This window comes from Mobula hypostoma, chromosome 4, assembly GCF_963921235.1.
Source record: "Mobula hypostoma chromosome 4, sMobHyp1.1, whole genome shotgun sequence".
Taxonomy (NCBI): Eukaryota; Metazoa; Chordata; class Chondrichthyes; order Myliobatiformes; family Myliobatidae; genus Mobula; species Mobula hypostoma.
In genome coordinates, this window is record NC_086100.1 from 150,757,357 (window position 1) to 150,780,065 (window position 22,709).

At 40.5% G+C, this 22,709-nt stretch overlaps 1 protein-coding gene across 1 annotated transcript in view; it reads left to right on the forward strand.

Annotated features, from left to right (window-relative positions):
- The window catches only part of stx18 (syntaxin 18), a 225,430-nt gene that overhangs the window by 78,375 nt on the left and 124,346 nt on the right, over nt 1–22,709 (forward strand). The window contains exon 2 of the mRNA XM_063045081.1: nt 17,778–17,845. Within this exon, the coding sequence (XP_062901151.1) occupies nt 17,778–17,845 (68 nt within the window). The remainder of the gene's footprint in view (nt 1–17,777; nt 17,846–22,709) is intronic.

Below are 22,709 nucleotides of genomic sequence, written 5' to 3' on the forward strand. Positions count from 1 at the left end.
TTGCAGTTGATGCTAAGGATCAATTGGTCAGGGGTCGATTCGGGGCCCCGGCCAGTGGGCTTTAACATCCGTGTCTGAGTATCTCTTTGAGCTCATTGGCTTAGTCGAAGGCTCAATGTCTGTATTTCTACATCTGAATCCAAGTTTGAATCTGGGTCGCTGGAAGCTGGAGGCCAAAGAATCCAGACTGTCTTGGGGTTAGAGGACTGTATATGTGCGTAGCTGGGAGGGAGGCCCAGGGGCTTGTTTTACTTTGTTGTTTTATTGCTTGTTGTGTTCTGCATTTTTCTGCTGAGCACTGTGGCATGCTGTGTTGGTGCCAGAATGTATGGTGACTCTTGCGTGCTCCCCCCACCAGCACATCTTGGGTGTGTTGGTCTTTAACACAAAAATGAGGCATTTTACTGTGTTTCGATAAACACATAATAAATAAACTTGAATCTTGAATAACTACCAGGGCTTGTTTTTGATTGTGAAAATGTAGAAAAAATTGGAAAGAAAACAATATAAAATGACTTCTTGTTGGAGCCTTCTTTACACAGACCTGGCACTTGTCAATTAAGAAATTGCTTGCATTTGTTTTGGCTGAGAAAGCCTTTCTGATCAAATAGCTGCAATTTAGGTTGACATCCAAAGCTGGCATTGCATCCATATACACTTTTTATAAGTCAATCCTTGCTTTGGTTTGTGTTACCATGCATGATTGATGGAATTGTTTATCTATGTAGGCTTTTCTGAATTACAATCACTTAAGCTAATTTAATTTTCATTTGGTAACTCCTCAATATTTAGGAGGCCAAAATGGGTAACTTGAGTTTCTGGGATTAGGAAATAAATACTATATGGAAAACAGTAAGCTTCACATCACAACAGTAATGCTCTGGTTTAGCAGCACTGACAGTGCTGCAGAGCTTTACAATGATAGTGGCCTGGCATGAAAACCATGAAAAAAATCAGCATTATGATGCTGATGCATGAATGCAATGTGGCCCTGTACTTCTGATGACTTAGGCAATTGCAGATTAAATAGATTTTTCCTAAATCTGCAGATATCATGTCTCCACACAATTTTCAAATTAATGCCAACTCTCTTGCAGTACTTGGAGCAATACTCAAGCATACAAGTGAAAGAAAAGGTAAATAAGTAAGAGGCTTGTAGAACAGAAGCATTGGAACTACTGGTGAGCCTAATGTAGACTCTAGTGACTCGATTTAAAGGTTTTAACTAAATAAATTCTGCTCAGGCAAGCATTTCACTTTTTATTCTTGGAATGTTTAACAGTAAATTATGTTTTATAACTGTACTGATGTAAAACAGAGAAGGAGCACATTTCATTGGTGAGATTAGATGCAGCCAGGCTGACTGTCTCTGGAGTCTTGATTTCCTTACGGCATGGGCCACCCCTAATACATTGTTTGCTATTAGGTGCTCTTTAAGGTCTTGAATTACAAGACCAATTGATCCCTCTGACCTAGTTTAAAGCCTTCATCATGGCAATGGGAACCTGAGCTTAAACGTATACATGCAGAAGATCGTTCAACCACAACTGGGCTGTTGTCCTTTGAGACACTTTATAATGTTAGACTTAACGCCCTCCAGTGGATCTTTGAAGTTTTATAGCATCCTTTTTAGTGTTGAAAGGAAATCACAGAAGATAGCTCACAAAGCCATCCTAAAATACTAGAATAAATGAAACCTTATACTTAAACTAATGTTTTAATGGCTGCAGAAAAGTAATGTAGTAATGTAAAAGTAAAAAATCAGTATTATCAGGAGATTAAAAAAAACATGTAACTTTAGAAATACTGTTGATCTTGTAACCTATGATATATTTATAAATTCTTCTTTCATCCTTTAGATCTAAATAATCCTTTAGATGAAAATTATTGGCTTTCTGATGTTCTGTTTGATGGTTTATGTCAGTGAGTATTTTTTTTTGAACTGGATGGGCACAGTTATGTATCTAGCAGATTTGCAGCCTCATAACCCAAGCAATGTGAATTCAATCCTGACTTCTTTGTTGAGTTTGAATGTCCTCCCAGTGACCACATAGTTTTCTCTGGGTGCTGCAGTTTCCTCCTAAATGTCATTGACATGTGGATCAGCAGGCTAATGGACCACAGTAAACTGTTCAAAGTAAGTTTATTATTAAAGTGCATATATGTCACTATATACTGCACTGATGGTAGTTTTCTTGTAGGCATTCACAGTAGAAAAAAATACAATAAAATCAATGATTTAGAAATTGCCACTGCAAATTGCCCCTAATGTGTAGGTGAGTTTTAAAACCTCGAGAAGTTGATGGGATTGTGGAAGAATAGGTACAATGAAAAATTATTGAAGAATGAGACTGCTCTATGGGCCAGGATAGATTTGAAAGGCCAAATGGCATATTGTACTGTAATAAAATATGAATCCTTAAAGACATCAACTGCATATATCAAGCAATTTAGATCATTTAAACATTGCCCAGATGTAACCTGTTAATTTATTATGGGAGCATTTGGTATCTTAAATCAGTTGACACAGTCTTACTATCTTACAGCTTGTGGATAACTTCTGTTTTAGGTAGACAATTAATCTATTATTTTTGGGACTTGAGAGTAATGTTTTATTATTACTTTGCCTGCTTTACATGTTAAGGGTTCTGCAGTTTGTAGCCTTATAAACAATTCACCTTTATAGAGTCAAGGGAGAATTGCAATTTTGGAATCAGAATACCACTTCTGGTTAAAGAACATGCAGAACTAATTTTTTGGGTAAGTTTTTGTGGATGTCAAATGATTTAAGTGTTTTTGTTCTTTCTAAGATCACTCTACTGTGTAATATAGCTATATGGTTAATGATTACATTAATTTAATTAACCAAATGCGTGTATTACACAGTAGACTGGTCTTAAAACGAAATAGATCAGAATCACTTGATGGAATGCAAGCCTCCTGCAGGGGTTCAGTTTGTATTTCTAAATCTTGATTTGCATCAAGTAAAAAAAAAGTTATCTTAATAGTTTATAATATAGAGAAATTAGACATATCTGGGCAAATTGAGGGATAAGCAGTTCATTATCTTGCATAATTGTTATATGGTTATAATTACCTTGCTGTTTTCTGGGTCATTCTTCAGCTTCTGTTTTCAGTCACTGGACTTTAGAAGTTATCTATTGAGTTTAAAATGATTTGGAACATACTGAAAAGGATGTCTAATGCCATTTAGTTCATTGTCCTTTTTCCGTGTTTTCTCTCTGCTTTTCTTACCTTGGCATAAATGACTCAGACAATTAAAGCATTTGAAACCCTAAATTTTCATACTTTTTTTCAGATTGGAAGTATAATTGGCATCATGACATTAAACAAAATTGATTTGCAACGAAGACGTAAATTTACTACAGGATAGAATGCCACAATCATGACAAGGTGACACTGGGGTACATTGTGGTGCAATGTTTAAGTTACTGTATTAGTAATTCATTAATACCTTTTGGGGATCCATCATTACCAGCCTGCTCTATATGTGACTGACAGCACTTGTGCAATATGATTGTTTCAATTCACGCGTTTATTTAAAACAATATTTAATAGGAATGTTATGAGATTGTTTGTACAAATATGCAGATTTAAAGCATTTCTCAACCAGGTGTTTTGGCCATATTCATTGGCAAAGTGCTGTCACTAGCAACCCCACAGCTCCACCGGGTGTTCATTACAGGAAACGCACAGTGACACAAGGCCTTTAAGTGAATTACTTAAACATTTTTAAAAATACAGGTGTCCCCCCGCTTTTCGAACGTCCGCTATACAAAACCTCACTGTTACGAAAGAGCTACATTCGTGCCCTGTTTTTGCTTTCAGAAGGTGTTTTCACTGTTACGAAGAAAGGCAGCGCACGCCCCGAGCTGCTCTGCCCCGGAGTCGGAACGGCATTGCTTAAACACGTTGCATTGAGATTGAACAGCCGTTAGCAAGATGAGTTCTAAGGTGTCAGAAAAGCCTGAAAGAGTAAGGGTGTTACACTTGGCGTAAAACTAGACATAATTAAGCGTCTCGATCGTGGTGAACGAAGCAAGGACAAAGTGAGTTTGGCTTGTGGAAGTTGACGAAGATGGTGTTGAAGAGGTTTTGGCATCCCATGAGCAAGAACTGATAGATGAAGAGCTGATGCAATTGGAAGAGGAAAGGATAACAATCGAGACCGAATGCAGAAAGTGAAGCAACTGCGTGAGATTTTTGCTGCAATGATAAAGTACGACTTTGATTTTGAAAGGGTACATAGGTTTAGGGGATATTTTCAGGGTGGTTTGAGTGCTTACAAACAACTGTATGATAGAAAAATGCACGGGGCTCAGCAGTCAAGCAAGCCTTCCGCATCAGCCACAGCAGACGATGAACCTCGACCTTCAACATCGAGGCGGGCAGTCATAGGAGAAGATGAGCTGCCTGCCCTGATCGATGATGAGATGGCACACCCGTGTCCCACCACCCCAACACCCAGGCCCCGGACAGATACTGTACCAATTCGCGAAGTACGCAGCGGTAGCCGGCAGACACACAGCACATCGTTAAGAAAAAAGCCGAAATAAACATGCTAATTAATTAGGTGCCACCTAGCACATAATTGTCGGCCCAGATCAGAGGCGGTGCAATCGGCAATCGCCTCTGATCTGCGCTGACATTTACGTGCCGGGCAGCACCTAATTAATTAGCATGTTTATTTCGCCTTTTTTCTTAACAATATGCTGTGTGTCTGCTGGCTACCGCTGCATTCTTCGCGGCAATGTACCGGGTCAGGGGCCCGGAGGGTGGGGGCCACTGCACCACCCAGCCTGCGACGACTTAGTCTAACACACCATCATCAGTGTGCTCGGCACTGTTTTCTCAATTCCGGTAAGTGATACTACACGGTACATACATTATTTCTACTTTATAAAGGCTGTGTGTTTTTACGTGTTATTTGGTAGATTTGGCGGCTTCATAGTTTAAAGGTTACTAGAGAGCGCGTTTATGCCAACAGCGCTTGCGTGAGATTTTCTGCCGAGAGCGCTTGCATGAGATTTTCGCTACGGAGATCTGTGCAGGCAATTGTAGAGAAGTATTTCTACTTTATATAGGCTGTGTATTTATCATATCATTCCTGCTTTTACTATATGTTACTGTTATTTTAGGTTTTATGTGTTATTTGGCATGATTTGGTAGGTTATTTATGGGTCTGCAAACACTCACAAGATTATCCCATATAAATAAATGGTAATTGCTTCTTCGCTTTACGACATTTCGGCTTACAAACCGTTTCATAGGAGCGCTCTACCTTCGGATGGCAGGGGAAACCTGTAATTGTGCTTTGTAGCTGTCGCTTTCTCTCTATCTCTCAGTAGTGAAAATTATATAGTTTTCAATTATTTCTCAGGAATTGTACTATTTTGTTTTTGTGTTAATTGCAATAAGTATGTTAGAGTGATTTTTTTGGGCTTAGGACATATACATTTAACAATTGACTTTGGCTTGACTTTCACACCTGATAATGCACTGTGGATTTAATTTGAAGTGCAGCTCTGAACAATGGGTTCCTAAAAGCTGTGATTCCCAGACCAGACAATGCTGATTAAAATTCATTTGGATGTATGTAGTCTCAAAGAAAGTATCGTCCATACATTGGATATATGGAGTCGTCTTTTGAGGTTTGACACATGAAATCTCGAGCCGCACGTTGGGCCCGCAGAACTTTCGACAGGAAGTGTCTCTGTATGATGCCTGTTGTACCTTGTTTTGTTGAATAAAGAAGCTGCTTTGTATCTACCAGTAATTCTCTGGTGACTTCTTTCATGCAACAAGTAGCCTTTTAGCTTTATGCAGAAACAGTCTGAAATTTTGTGATAAGAATGTTACCAGGGCTTTTAGTTTTGAGAAATAAGGCAACATCTTCAAATAATTCCTTTATTTGCAGACATGCAGAAAATTAGTTAGATTCTGCTAAGTAGATTTATTCTAACTTAAAACTTCCCAGTTTAGACCCTGTTGTCTAAAAACTGGATTTCACTTGTGTGAACATAGTCACCATATAGAAATACCGGTAGATATGAAGGAGTCTCTTTATTCAACAAATTATCACCAATAACCTGAGAGCCTTTGGATCCCGTAGGCACTGACCCGAGCAGGGCCAAGTATGAGTGAATGCTAATTTTAAAAATGCTCACCCACTTAGACTGCTGAGATCGCTGGCCACACAGTGGGTCACAAGAAGGTATCCCACTGCTGGCATCAAATGTTGTTGCATGAACAAAGTCACCAGAGAGAAATACTGGTAGATATGAAGCAGTCTGTTTATTCAACAAAGTATCACAAAGAAGCTGAAAGCCTTTGGAGTCACGAGAGTGAAGGAGAGGGAGAAGGAGGTCCACACACCATTTCAGTGCAAGAGGTCTGCTTGACTGTAGAACATCTTATATGCTAAAGAGCAAAGAAAAATTCAGAACAATTCAAACAAATCCATATTTACAATGCTTCCTTTGAAGTACATGTAGCAGTTTCAAGTGCCTAGATCTTTCCACCAACACATCTCCCTATTCACCCCTATATTACAGACACACAAATACACAGAAATAACAAACTTAAATCAGCATGTCTGTTTTTCCAGTTAGTTTGGTTCATGGTTCTTAGGAATCCATTGTACAGAGCTGCATTTTAGATTTAATCCACAATTCAATTCGAATCTGAAACTTAGTGGATGAAGTCATCTAAAGTAATTTGTTTCATGTGCTAACCCCCAAATTCGCTCTAACATCACGCTCCATTATAGAATTGACCACCCAAATTGATACTGTGCAAAAAATAGTGAAGTTGGCCTAAATATATATTACAGTCAAAACCATCAACTAAAACAGAATTTAACTATGCATTTCCTAATTTCGAATAGGAACCGCATATATGCTCCAACTACAGGATCTTTGCTGTTTTGATCACTGGAAGTAGATCAGACATTGAAGGAATTCTTCACAACACCCACAGAACAGCTGCATTTCAGGCTGCCATGGAAGTAAAATGCTGTTAGAGAACTTAGTGAGAAATTATATGTATGGTGCAAAGTAATCAATGAAGCTGGTATTACTTAATACAGCACAAATGTGCAAAGTTTAAAAAGGCTGCCATTAGGTGGAGACTGAGCTTGTAGTGTCTCCAACCTCTGCTGCAGGCTCAATCTATGCACTCGTGACTCTCTTCACCAGTCTTGACCTGGCTTTTCCATGTTGAGTAGTTATTAGCAAGGTTCTCCTACTAAGCAGTGGGATGCCTGACTTTCTACCTTTTTCCTCTTTTAGGTAGTTCTTGAGTTGACTATGGAGCATAGCATTTGACAAGCAAACTTCATGCATATACCACATTTGTTCCATCCAGTAAAGTAGGCAAGCATCCTGCAAAGTTTATGAACCAGATTTTTAGGACCATTTTCTTGTGATCTATTGAACCAAATGAAAAATCATTGATTCCCTTGTAATCACTGTGTAATCTAATGAAATTCATTTTGACATTTAAATGCATTGTTACATTCTAGGGCATAGTTCTTTATCATCTAAACAACTCTCTGTTTTGACTGTTTAATGATATAATAATTACCTAGATTGTCATTTCAGCAGCAGAACATTTTAATGGAAGAACCATAATTTCAATTAAGTCATTAAGTTCATCATTTTATAGACAGAGTTTACTTGTCATTTCTTTGAAGTATTATCTAAAACATAGCATCTCTGCCAACCTAATTTGATATGGCTTTCAAAGACAAACTGGTCCAGGAAGAGATGTGAGCAGCTGCCAAGGAAGTGCATACCACCAGGATGGTAGGAATGGAGCAACGGGGAGCCTGGACAAGGTGGGAGGGTGCGCTGAAGTGGAAGATCTGGTTCTATAACTGGCAGGCAGAATCTCAGTGTATCAAGTTCATGATCCAGGTGAACTTTTTCGCTTAGGACAAAAGCAAGGCACCGTCATGTCCCCTCTGTCCTGGAACATATCAGCAGGTGCCCAAAAGCCCTAGGAGAAGGCCGCTACTACTTATGCCATGACCAGGTGCTGAAGGTAGTGGTTGAAAATATCTCTTTGACCAATAACAAACAGTAAGCACCTCTCCCAACCCCGGAAGCCCATAGCCTTTGTCAAAGTTAGGGACCAACCACAGCCTCAGCAGAGATTACCAGCAGGCTTGCCCGCCATGGCGTCTGACAGGCAACTGGAAGTTGATCTTGGTAAGCAGTTAAAGTTCCCTGACTTCATCAATCATCATCCCTAAAGCCCATGGTCATTCTGTCAGGAACCTTGAAGCAGCTGATCGTGGTAGAACTGACAGTGCCTTGGAAAGACTGGACTGAGGAGCTGTTTGGGTATAAGAAGGACAAATACTAGGAGCAGGTAGAGCAGTGCCAGAGATGGGTGTGGAGGGCACATTGTGAGCCTGTACAGGTGGTGCGTAGAGGTAAATTGGCTGCTCGCTCTGCAGAATCTACTCTCTCCTTGGCATAATGAGGGCTGCAGAGAGAAGAGCCATCAGGACTGTCACAGAGCCTGCTGACTGTGCCTCCAGATGGCTATGGATCAAGAGGTGTGACCTGTGGACCAATGCTGGTTGGACATGCCAGTGCCCGAACAACCCTGGCTGGGTCGTCTGGGTGAAGGTGTCTGACGTTGGAAGACCCAAAGCACCTGATGACCCCAGGTTACATCACTGATGGTGTGTCCTAGCGCATCTGAGGATGTTTCTCAGCATCAGTGGTTAAAGTGGTATTTGCTCATATTTCCAGAGTTGGTACTTGAACCTGCAACTTCTCATTACATCAAGACTAAACCAAAGTTGACATCTAACTGTGCAGTTAACTATAATGTTTGTGTTATTAATTGATTTACTTTATTAAAGCAACCATGCTTGAGTCTCTTAATCAATAGAACATAATTGGATTATGGAATTAAAGGAAATTGGCTGTGTCAGCAAATCTATTTCCAAATGATTTGTGCTTCATTCACCCTGCATCAGTGGTATTGCTGGAAACAATGACACCAAAACAACACACACAAAATGCTGGAGGAACTCAGCAGGACAGGCAGCATCAATGGAAAAGAGTTGACGTTTCAGGGCCAGACCTTTCATGAGGACTGTGGTGCATTCGTCCTGATGAAGGGTCTTGGCCTGAAACGTTGATTCTTTTCCATAGATGCTGCCTGGCTTGCTGAGTTCCTCCAGCATTTTGTGTGTGTTGCTTGGATTTCCAGCAACTGCAGATTTTCTCCTATTTATGACACTCAAAATCTGGAATCTTCCCAAAATCTGACCACTAAATGAAGTATCACTACCAGAGCAGATGGTTTAACTCAATTTCTGCTGATGTCAGTTCTGATATTATTGTGTAGGGTATTCAATTTCATATAAACTTATGGGGCAAAAATACACAATTTAAAAACATCTGGAATGCAATGACTATATTTCAGACCCTTCCCATCAGCTTCTGTTTCACACTTATTGCAGTTGCAGATTTCTTCTGAAATTGCTGGGTAGTATCAAGTCTGAAGTAATGCATTTTGAGAAGCTAAACCAAGGCAGGACATATACAGGGCTCTCACTAAGATGATAAATAGAAATAGAAATGTATAGATGTAAGTACATAATTCCTTGAAAGTGGCAACACAGGTAGAAAGAGTGGTTAAGAAGGCAGATGGCATGCTTGCCCTCATTGATCAAGACACCTAAAGCCAGAGTTGGGACATCGTGTTATGCCAGCTCCTGTAGCCAAGCTGGTACCAAACATCTCAAGGCTGGGCGGAAGGTATGGAGATCCTGAGATGCCCAGTCATCAAGATCCCCCTCTCGGCCTCACCAGTGTAGTCCAAAGGAAAGCTTATGAAGCAATACGTTTGGTACCAGCTTGGCTACAGGAGCTGGCAGAAAGATGTTCAATGACATCCAGCTGCCTTAGGGGCTGCACTCCGGATTTGCTTTCTGGGTTAACTCCCATAACCTTCGTCACTCCCGAGGCTGCCCACAATGCAGTGGGGCTATTTACCCATAGCTGGGCATCTGGTTCTCAAGCACCAGGGTGTGTTCACACACCATTGGGCCTGTGTGTCATGTGTGCATGGGCCAGACCTCCTCCCCGTCTTTTGTAGTGTCGCCAGTGAGGAGGCACTACATGAGGCTTGCTGTTAGAGAGGCTATGTACTGGCAGGGAGAGACTTACATATTCAGCTCTCCTTTTTGCAAGACTGCGAACCAGCGGTGAAAGCTGAAAGTGAGAGCGCCAAGCACTACCCACTACACTACCACACTAGACGCATCACAACAACCATTTTGACACCTGTGACTAGTGATGGCTATCAAAAATCAGTTTTGGAGTTCTAATTTTTTTAAATCGTTATTAACAACTTCATATTCCAGCAGGCGGCACGGCACGGCAGCAGTGGCCTTTTGGATCTGGTGCTACTTTAATTTAGTTTTTTAATTTAATTTTAAGGCACAATTAGGGTTTAGGGCAATGGATAACAGAGCGACTATCTACCATCGCCAGATACTGCTACAATACTGAGATCGCCCAAAAACAAACCTTCATGAAAATCTGCTGGTTAAATTGCGCAACCTCAGCTTGCTGAGGGGATCGGGCCTGCAGTCCTTGGAGTCGCCTGATCCCAGTGGCCGGAGGTTGGGTCGTCGTAAGTGGTGTGTGAGGAAGTGAGGTGAGCGGGCAGGAGTCCGTGCCAGGAGAAAAGCAAGCCCTAGCCGACCAGCTCTCCCGTCCACTCTGCTCTCCAATGGACGTTAAATTGGACTACATCCAACTGCAGCAAAATACTCGGTGGGAATACAGCTGTTTATTTATGTAACAGTTTTTCCCTCAAGCCATCGGACTACCAACCTACTGCCCTCCGCTGTGCCTATTGTCTTGTTTATTATTTATTGTAATGCCTGCACTGTTCTGTGTACTTCATGCAGTCCTGGGTAGGTCTGTAGTCTAGTGTAGTTTTTGTGTTGTTTTATGTAGTTCAGTGTAGTTTTGTATTGTTCCATGTAGCACCATGGTCCTGAAAAACGTTGTCTTGTTTTTATGTGTACTGTACCAGCAGTTATGGTCAAAATGACAATAAAAAGTGACTTGACTTGACATATGACAGTGAAGAAAGCAGCAAGTCCAAGTTAATTGGCTTTTGCAAGAATTGCTAGTATTGTAAGAAATATTGAAGGGTTATAAAACTACAAAGTGATAGTAATAGTAATAAATTAAATACCCTCTCAACCAATCTGAGATGGACTGTATTTGAGTTCACAGCAGTATCTAGTTATTTAGAACTACTGCACAGAGTCTTGTCATCTTCAGAAGTTTTCTGATGATTCTGCCATAGTTGGATGCATCAGCAAAGGGAGATGAGGCTGAGTACAGGGCTACGGTAGGCAACTTTGTCACATAGTGTGAGCAGAATTATCTGCAGCTTAATGTGAAAAAGCCTAAGGAGCTGGTGGTAGACCCAAGGAGAGCTAAGGTACCAGTGACCCCTGTTTCCATTCAGGGGGGTCAGTGTGGACATGGTGGAGGATTACAAATACCTGGGGATATGAATTGACAATAAATTGGACTGGTCAAAGAACACTGAGGCCGTCTACAAGAAGGGTCAGAGCCGTCTCTGTTTCCTGAGGAGACTGAGGTCCTTTAACATCTGCCGGATGATGCTGAGGATGTTCTACGAGTCTGTTGTGGCCAGTGCGATCATGTTTGCTGTTGTGTGCTGGGGCAGCAGGCTGAGGTGGCAGACAGCAACAGAATCAACAAACTCATTCGTAAGGCCAGTGATGTTGTGGGGATGGAACTGGACTCTCTGACGTTGGTGTCTGAAAAGAGGATGCTGCCCAAGTTGCATGCCATCTTGGACAATGTCTTCCATCCATACATAATGGACTGGTTGGGCACAGGAGTACATTCAGCCAGAGACTCATTCCACCGAGATGCAACACAGAGCGTCATAGGAGGTCATTCCTGCCTGTGGCCATCAGACTTTACAACTCCTCCCTTGGTGGGTCAGACACCCTGAGCCAATATTGGACTTATTTCCTGGCATAATTTACATATTACTATTTAACTATTTATGGTTTTATTACTATTTAATTACTTATGGTGCAACTGTAACGAAAACCAATTTCCCCCAGGATCATTAAAGTATGACTATGAGTATGTCTATGACTAAATGCCTTTTTAATGTTGCATTTTCTAAATGATATGTATGAGGTATTTTTCCTTCTCATATGCATCTTCCAAAATCACATATCCATTCACTGGCAGACACTTTAGCTTTAGTTTTCTCAATGAATGGTGATAGCATGATCAACAATAAGAATGACTCACAAGACAGTCCTGCTGCCTCATCAGAAGACTGCAGCAATACAGGAATGTCTAGTTTGAATGTCTAGTACAAAGGCAAGTGCTGTTGGAAATCTAGTCAGATCAGTAGCTTCCTCTTCTCAACACTTAAATAATTTTTGAATGATTTCAAGGTTTTACACTAATGAATCTATTTGATACCAGTATTTTTATTTGGCTTTTGCCATTGATGTCCTTATATCCCTTTATTCAATAGTCAAGGTTTAACTTAAAATTTTAAAATTGATCTTTAATTTTCCATTTTGTATTTTGTACAACTCTAGAAAAGGCTCGGACTCAAGCTTATAAGTTTGCTGCTAAAAAAAATCAAAGCTGTTCTTAGAGCTCAAGAATGTAAACATCAATTGGAATGCAGAAGCGATAAAATTGCTTTGTCAAATACTCCACTCATTTAAGAAGAAGTAGACTATTCCAAAGACGGTTTGGGACTCAGTAACATAGACAAGGTCCCAGAATAAATTTCTGTTCTCTGCTGACTAATAGGCTGGTCCTGAAGTTATTTCCTAATTTACTGGCATAATTTACATATTACTATTTAACTATTTATGGTTTTATTACAATTTATTATGGTGCAACTGTAATGAAAACCAATTTCCCCCGGGATCAATAAAGTATGATTATGACTATGACTAAATAGTTCACTTAAAGAGCAAAGCATAGTTATCTGATACACCGGAGATTCTGCAGATGCTGAAAATCTTGAGCAACATGCACAAAATGCCAGAGAAACTCAAAGTCAGACAGCATCTATGGAGAGGAGTAAACAGATGGCATTTTGGGCTGAGATCCTTCATCAGGAGACAAGGATCTTCTCCCAATGTAAGCATGACTTTTTTGCTAGCAATGCAGGGAAGGGGGGAAGTTGCAAATAAATTGTCTTGCTTAATTTTAATATCAGTCACAACGCCACGTGGTTACTAGACTTGATTGCAGTGAAATGACCTATTTTATTTTCATTCTGTCTTAGAATAGAAGTGGCAATTTACATAGTTCTTAATAAGTGGCAGCACCATGAAAAATACATTCAATTCCTTGAGGAAATAGAGGCAGGATAGACAAAGCAGAATCAGTGACTGTTTTGTACTTGGATTTTCAGAAGGCCTTGACAAGGTGCCATATGTGAGACTGTTAACCAAGATAGGAGCCCATGGTATAACTGGAAGGATATTGACAGAGTATTGGCTGACTTGCTGAAGGCAAAAAGTGGATATCAAGGGGGCCTTTTCTGGTTGGGTGTCCATGACTAGTGTTGGGTCTGTGACTTAACATGTTGTATGCTAATAATGTGGATGACATAACTGATGGTTTTGTGGCTAAGTTTGGAATGATACAAAGATAGGTGGGGGGGAGGTAGAGTTGAGGAAGTAGGGTGTTTGTAGGAGGACTTGGACAAATCAGAAGAATGGGCAAAGAAGTGGAAAATGGAATATAGTGCAGGGAAGTGTATTGTCATACACTTTGGTAGAAGGAATAAACGTGTAAACTATTTCCTGAAAGGCGAGTGAATTTGGAAATCAGAGATGCAAAGGGAATTGGGAATCTTAGTGCAGAATTCCCTAAAGGTTAACTTGCGGGTTGAGTCAGTAGTAAGATGGCAAATGGATTTCAAGAGGACTAGAATATAACAGCCAGGACGTAATGCTGAGGTTTATAAGGCATTAGCCAGACCACATTTGGAGTATTGTGAGCAGCATAAGAAAGGAAGTGCTGGCAGTTAGAGTGCAGAGGTGGTTTATGAGAATGATCCCAAGAGTGAAAGGATTAATGTAAGAAGACTACTTGATAGTTCTGGGCTCTTCTCACTAGAAGAATTGGGGTTGGGGGGGGGATCTCATTGAAACCTACCAAATATTGAAAGGGCTAGAGAGAGTGGACATGTAGGGATGTTTCCACTCATGAGAAAGTCTAGGATCAGAATCAGAATCAGGTTTATTATCACCAGCATGTGTCGTGAAATTTGTTAACTTGCAGCAGCAGTTCAATGCAATACATAATATAGAAGAACAAAACACAAAATAAAATAATAATAAAAAATAAATCAATCAATTACAGTATATGTATATTGAATAGATTAAAAATCATGCAAAAAAACAGGAATACTATATATTTTAAAAGTGAGATAGTGTCCAAGGGTTCAACGTCCATTTAGAAATCGGATGGCAGAGGAGAAGAAGTTGTTCCTGAATTGCTGAGTGTGTGCCTTCAGGATTCTGTACCTCCTACCTGATGGTAACAGTGAGAAAAGGGCTTGGGTACTGGAGGTCCTTAATAATGGACGCTGCCTTTCTGAGACACCACTCCTTGAAGATGTCCTGGGTGCTTTGTAGGCTAATACTCAAGATGGAGCTGACTAAATTTACAACCCTCTGCAGCTTCTTTCAGTCCTGTGCAGTAGCAACCCCCCCCCCCCCCCCGCCACCAGACAGTGATGCAGCTTGTCAGGATCTCTCTATGGTACATCTATAGAAGTTTTTGAGTGTATTTGTTGACATACCAAATCTCTTCAGACTCGTAATGAAGTATAATCGCTGTCTTGCCTTCTTAACAACTACATCAATATGTTGGAACCAGGTTAGATCCTCAGAGATCTTGACACTCAGGAACTTGAAACTGCTCACTCTCTCCACTCTGATCCCTCAATGAGGATTGGTATGTATTCCTTCATCTTACCCTCCTTGAAGTCCACAATCAGCTCTTTTCGTCTTACTGACATTGAATGCCATTAAGTACCAGAGTGCGCAGCCTCAGATTACGAGGATGTCCCTTTCGAAAAGAGGTGAGGAGGAATTTATTTAGCCAAAGGTTGGTTAATCTGTGGAACTAATTGCTGCAGATGGCTGTGGAGGCCAAATCATTAGGTATATTTAAAGCAGAGATTAATAAGCACTTAAATAGTAAGTATATCAAAGGTTACAGGGAGAAGGTAGGAGAATCGGGTTGAATGGGAAAATAAATGAGGGAAATCACTTTTTCATTGTTATTTAGGGGGCTAAGTGAGACGATGGGCCACATGGCCTATTTCTGCGCCTATGCCTTATGGTCCTATTAAAATCGATTTCAGTGATGGTAAAGGCAAGGTCATCCATTTTGCACCTGAAAGGAAAAAGTGGAAAACTCTTTAATGGTTTGAAGCTAGAAATGTTGGGAACCAAAACTGAAGCATAGATCCATTGCATGACCCTTTTAGAATGTCATCTACAGGTCCAGAAAATAACCAAAGAGGTAACAGAGTGCTAGTTTTAGTATCCAAATAACTAAAAATTAAAGTATAAATATATGGTATAGCTAAATGAAATATTTATTAGCCACATCTGAAGTTCTATGAATAGATTCAAGAGCCACACTGAAGGATAAAAATATTGGCCTGAGAGGACATGTAGCATAGATTTACCTGAATGATATCCAGTTAATCAGGGATAACAGTTACTTTACAAGAAGAGGCTACATAACAAGATTATATTCACTTGGTTAAACGTTTCTAAATTTTGCAGAGCAGATAGAGTAAATGGAAACAAACCTCTGCTTAAGAAATTTAGAATGCAGGTCTAAAATTTTGAATGGAGACACAATAGACAGTGGATGCCAGAATTTCGAACAAAATAAAACTGATGGAAAAACTCAGCAAGTCAGGCAGCATGTGGAGGTAGGTGAAGGAGAAGTGGGGTTGGGTGTTGAATGAGAAGTGGGTAATTGATGTGTCATTAAGGATCCTAGCCATCACAACATGCCCTCTTCTCCTTACTAATGGCATCAGGGAGGAAGTATAGGAGCCCGAAAACTCACACTTAGTGATTAAGGATCAGCTTCCCCTCCGCCATCAGATTTCTGAACAACCTGTAAACATTACCTCATTTTTCATTGTTCTTTTCACTAATTATTAATTAATTTACAGATTTTTAGTGTCTTCGCACTGTTCTGTCGCCATAAAACAACAAACTTCACATCATCTCGGTAGTATTAATCTAATTTTGATGGGCAGAAACAGAAAAGGGAGTGATAATGGGCAGATGGAACAAGGCTGGGGAGGGGATAGGGAAAGGTGAATTAAAGGCAAAGCAACCGAGTTGGTGAGGTGGTTAGGTATGTGGGTGATGGGAGTTAGAACCAGGTGAGGAAGGATAATGAGTCTTAGTGAAAGGGGAGGGGGAATGTCGACTCGGACCATGAGAGGCCTGCGTCGGGCATTTTCATGCCTTACAAGGCGCAGATTGGAAGTCTATGTGGGGCGCCACTCCTCGCACAGACTAGAGCAATATGTGATTAAGTGCCTTGCTCAAGGACACAAACACGCTGCCACAGCTGAGACTCGAACTAACGACCTTGAGATAACTAGATGAACGCCTTAACCACTTGGCCACGTGCCCAACACAAAAGAGAGGGATGGAAAGAGTGAACGATGGGTGAAAAAACCCAGATGGTTGGTGAGAATGAGAAAGGGTTAACAAATTTCACGACACATACAAGTGATAATAAGCCTGATTCTGGTTCTGGAACATGGGGTAAAAGATGATGACCAAATGAACTCTGTCCCTGTGCTGTCTGGAGAGGTGGGAGTGGTGAGAGAAGACAGGAGAAATGGAGGAAATGTGTGTGAGGGCTCCAACTTTTATAACCTTTGCCGCCAACTTCTATCCTGCTCCCTAATTTACCTGGACTTGTTCTGAGACTTCTCTTCCTTTACTGGACCACTCTATTTGCATCTCAGGAGACAAATTAGCCACTAGTTTTAAAAACTGTAAGCTCAGGCTCATTCAACTACAGTATCTCAACTACACCTTCTCCACAATCTCTCCCTTTTTCTCAGTTTCTCTATTCAAAATATCCATTCCTTCTGAAAGCATGTGTTCTCCTTTGCCATAGTTAGTGGAGCTCTCACATGCATTTCCCACATGTTTACTGTTGCTCCCCCCTCCTCAGACAGAACAGAGTTTCCTTGATCCTTACTTTTCACTCCGCTGGCCTCCACATCCAGCATATCATCCATTACTACTTCTATCTCTATCAGAAGGATCACATTGGGACATGGGTTGAATGACCCTTGTTATGTCATTTTAGGTCTGTAATGTTATTTCTCAGAATCCGTGATATCTCCAGTTCATTGTTACTACATTCAGTTGGTGTCTTTATTGCCTACAGCTGAAGCTGGTTGATAAGACCCGCTAATGTTCTACATTGATGAAACCTTTAGCGTTGCCATGTAGACTAATCACTGCAAATATCAATATACTCTGAAGGGAAGCTAGATTTTTATATTGGACAATATGGCCATGAAGCATACTACATAAAATTACAGTTGGCACTTTTCCAAATTTTCACAATTAGAAGCAAAAATACTGCAGCTCTCATCCACTAATCATTTTGTTTTCTTTTGTTTTTCAGCTCACCAACATTAGCAAATTGAAAGATTTTCTGTTGGAGCATAGAAAAGATTACATCAATGTCACCAGGTATTACAATTAAAAAAAACACATTTCATTTTGGTTTTCCTTATGTGATTTTCAACCATTGGCTGATATTAAGATTGTTGGCATTGTTGCTGGTGTGTATGCAGTTCACTAATCTAGTTTGAAAAACGGTGCCGATTGGTTGCCACTTTGTTAAATCTCTAGAGATGTTTGGATCGGCCATTGCATGCATACACCATCCTTGGAAATAGGTACAATTGCATCATGTACTGAACTTCCAACATGCAATGTATGATGTGGTACTGAATCCCTCAACATTTGGTCATTTAAAAATAGGAACAGTTAATCTTCCTTCCTCTGAAGTTTGGGTTTTGGAAGGCTTTACAGACCATAGTGGTTTGGAACAACTGCATTGGTGAGATAGGATGAAATGTAAGAAAAAACAGAACTTAAAAAATGGAGACATGGGGTGCTGATGCAGGATCTCAACCTGAAGCTTTGGCCTTGCCTTTGTTTGCACAGATGAGTTTCAAACTCGCTGAGTTTTTCCAGCAGCTTGTATTTTTTTGCTCCAAAGTGAAGTTATTTTTTGCAATATACTTAAATGACCGAGTAAGAATAAATCATAATTTAATCTAGGGGAACCTTAAATGAATGGTTATTGAAGTCAGTGTCTCGAAATATAAATTAGGAGGAGAAAGAAATGCTTGAAGGAACAGAACAGGATCATAATGAGCTGGTCCACTCTTGGTATAACAGATTTCCACAATTTTGACAGCAGAGCAAATTAGAATCCCCACTCTGATTTGGAAGCATTTTTATGTATTTTTTTTGTCTTAAGTGAGAAAACCTTTGAAATATTCTGCACATGAGTGTAAACTTGCAAATTTTCTTAAAGAAGGAATTGCTTTGGTGCATGTAGTCAGTGAGAGCTGTGGTGGTACCAAAATTGTTGAAAACAGAGGTATTTCCTCTACTGAGAACCAGCTCCCCACCCCCATCTGCCACCCAGTCTGCCTTTGTTAGAAGTCAATGAGTTTATCAAAGTTCAAAGTAAACTTATCATCAAAGTACATATGTCATCATATGCTACCCTCAAATTCATTTTCTTGCAAGCATTCACGGTAGAACAAAGAAATACAATAGAATCAACAAAAAACTGCACACAAAGACTGACAAGCAATCAATGTACAAAATAAGACAGACTGTGCAAATACAAATAATAATGTAATGCTCTGCTGCTATGTTGTGAGGTGGTTTATATTAGCAGTTTTCTGTTAAAAGCAGTGTACCATGCTAGTCCTGACGAAGGGTCTCGGCCTGAAACGTCGACTGCGCCTCTTCCTATAGATGCTGCTTGGCCTGCTGCGTTCACCAGCAACTTTGATGTATGTTGCTTGAATTTCCAGCATCTGCAGAATTCCTGTTGTTTACCATGCTGGAAAGTGTTTTTAGCTTTGACTAAGATAAGGACACACGTTGTCCAACTTAGGAATGTGAGTCAGCCAGTCAAGGTTGTGGGATGTGAGAGAAGGTTCCAGAGAGCTGTGGGGAAGGGTTTTCTGAAGGACAATAGTTTGGTTTGGGGTCTTTTGGTGGAACCTGTGGAGTGGGACAGAAGGGAAGATGCCACAGAATGCCGTTGGAAGGAGTATCCCCATTGCAAGAAGTGTTTTATGCAGATGAGTGGCTCCAATGAGGAAGGGGAAATACTCCAGAGAGAGCGAGAGAGAGAGAGCCAGTCTGCTCAAGGTGGTCTTCAAGGGGAGTTTGAAAATGTGGTGGATGTTTTTGTGCAGAATGTGGGTCCAGCACATGCATAAGAGATACACCCCTGTACATTCCAGTAGGAGCTGCAACGGTTATGTGCAGTTGGACTGGTTTAACTTTAATGTGCCTTTTTCTTTTCTTGTCATTTTTTTCCTATTGTTTGATAAAGCTGAAATTGGCAAATATACTTTCTTTTTAATTTTATTCAGTGTACGATCTGTTTTTACTTGCTGACCGATAATTGTGTATGCACAGTATTTACACAGCATTTGCTCAAATTGAGTTTCTGTTAATTGGAATATCTAATCTTTCTGGTTTGGTTGAACCCCAAATTATACCAACCCTGGATGTATATTGTTTATAAAGGTGGCCTTTTCATCGCTGAGTCCTGTGGCTGTCAGCGGAGTTAGCTATCGAGCCAAGTTTGCAAATGAGCACGTTGAGAGGGCTACAATAATAATATTAATAATAATAAGTACTATAATAATAATATGAGTTGTAGAGTCCTTGAAAGTGAGGCCATAGGCAGTGAAATCAGTTCACTGTTGAGGTGACTGAAGTTATCCATGCTAATTCAGGAACCTGGTTGTTGAACAGCAATAGCTATTCCTGAACGTAGTGATTTGGATCGAAAGTTCCTGTACCTCGTTACAAATGGCAGCTGGAAGAAAAGAGCATCATCTGGATGGTGGGCCTCCTTGATGATGGTTGCTGCTTTCTTGTGGCAGCGCTCCTTGTAACTGGGCTCTGTGGTGGGGAGGGCTTTTCCTGTGATGGTTCAGGCTGCATCCACAATTTTTTGTAAGCTTTTCCGTTCCCGGGCATTTCCAGGCCAGGCCGTGATGCATCTAGTCAGAATGCTCTTTACTGTGCATCTATGAAAGTTTGTCAAAGTTTTTGATGACATGCCAAATCTGCACAAACTTCTAAGAGAATAGAGGTGAAGGCATGCCTTCTTTGTAATGGTAATTAAGTGCTGGTCCCAGGACAGATCCTCTGATATGATAAGGAATTTAAAGTTACTGACCCTTTCCACCTTTGATCCCTGTGAATGAGGACTGGCTCATGGACCGCCAGTTTCTTCCTCTTGTAGTCAATAATTAACTCTTTGGTTTTGCTGGTGCTGAGTGAGAGGTTGTTATTGTGGCACCATTCAACCAGATTTTCAGTCTCCCTCCCATATCTAACCAGTCCCTTGCCAGTGAGAAAAATGTTATTCTCTCTGATGTTTAACTGATCCTGCTTAATGGAAAAAGTTCTGACTTCATTAGCATTTCGAAGAGCTGATGAATGAGTTTCACTCTAGCTATGATCTGAACATTAATATTTCCAGAGGCTTTTGGGGATAAATTCAGACCTGATGGAGCCAAGATAGCCATTTTCTGTGAATTGAGTTTTGTAGGCAGCCAAGCCACAAGGGTTCAGAGAAGAAATAGATAGTTAACCTTCATTCTGTACATGTCAACCCCTCCCACATTTCCTTCAGTTCTCATCTTGTTCTTTAGAAGTTCATGACAGAATCCCCTGGTTCCTTATGCTATGCGGGTGTTTTAAGTTTGATGACTTTTATGTGTGTGGGCCTTCATTCATCTAGTCGTGTAGAGTCCAATTGCAGCTCCATACTGTTACTTCAGCTGCAATGAGTTAGTCAGCAGAGAACAGAAATTTATTCTGGGACCTTGTCTATGTTACTGAGTCCCAAACCGTCTTTGGAATAGTCTACTTCTTCTTAAATGAGTGGAGTATTTGACAAAGCAATTTTATCGCTTCTGCATTCCAATTGATGTTTACATTCTTGAGCTCTAAGAACAGCTTTGATTTTTTTTAGCAGCAAACTTATAAGCTTGAGTCCGAGCCTTTTCTAGAGTTGTACAAAATACAAAATGGAAAATTAAAGATCAATTTTAAAATTTTAAGTTAAACCTTGACTATTGAATAAAGGGATATAAGGACATCAATGGCAAAAGCCAAATAAAAATACTGGTATCAAATAGATTCATTAGTGTAAAACCTTGAAATCATTCAAAAATTATTTAAGTGTTGAGAAGAGGAAGCTACTGATCTGACTAGATTTCCAACAGCACTTGCCTTTGTACTAGACATTCAAACTAGACATTCCTGTATTGCTGCAGTCTTCTGATGAGGCAGCAGGACTGTCTTGTGAGTCATTCTTATTGTTGATCATGCTATCACCATTCATTGAGAAAACTAAAGCTAAAGTGTCTGCCAGTGAATGGATATGTGATTTTGGAAGATGCATATGAGAAGGAAAAATACCTCATACATATCATTTAGAAAATGCAACATTAAAAAGGCATTTAGTCATAGACATACTCATAGTCATACTTTAATGATCCTGGGGGAAATTGGTTTTCGTTACAGTTGCACCATAAGTAATTAAATAGTAATAAAACCATAAATAGTTAAATAGTAATATGTAAATTATGCCAGGAAATAAGTCCAATATTGGCTCAGGGTGTCTGACCCACCAAGGGAGGAGTTGTAAAGTCTGATGGCCACAGGCAGGAATGACCTCCTATGACGCTCTGTGTTGCATCTCGGTGGAATGTGTCTCTGGCTGAATGTACTCCTGTGCCCAACCAGTCCATTATGTATGGATGGAAGACATTGTCCAAGATGGCATGCAACTTGGGCAGCATCCTCTTTTCAGACACCAACGTCAGAGAGTCCAGTTCCATCCCCACAACATCACTGGCCTTACGAATGAGTTTGTTGATTCTGTTGCTGTCTGCCACCTCAGCCTGCTGCCCCAGCACACAACAGCAAACATGATCGCACTGGCCACAACAGACTCGTAGAACATCCTCAGCATCATCCGGCAGATGTTAAAGGACCTCAGTCTCCTCAGGAAACAGAGACGGCTCTGACCCTTCTTGTAGACGGCCTCAGTGTTCTTTGACCAGTCCAATTTATTGTCAATTCATATCCCCAGGTATTTGTAATCCTCCACCATGTCCACACTGACCCCCCTGAATGGAAACAGGGGTCACTGGTACCTTAGCTCTCCTTGGGTCTACCACCAGCTCCTTAGGCTTTTTCACATTAAGCTGCAGATAATTCTGCTCACACCATGTGACAAAGTTTCCTACCATAGCCCTGTACTCAGCCTCATCTC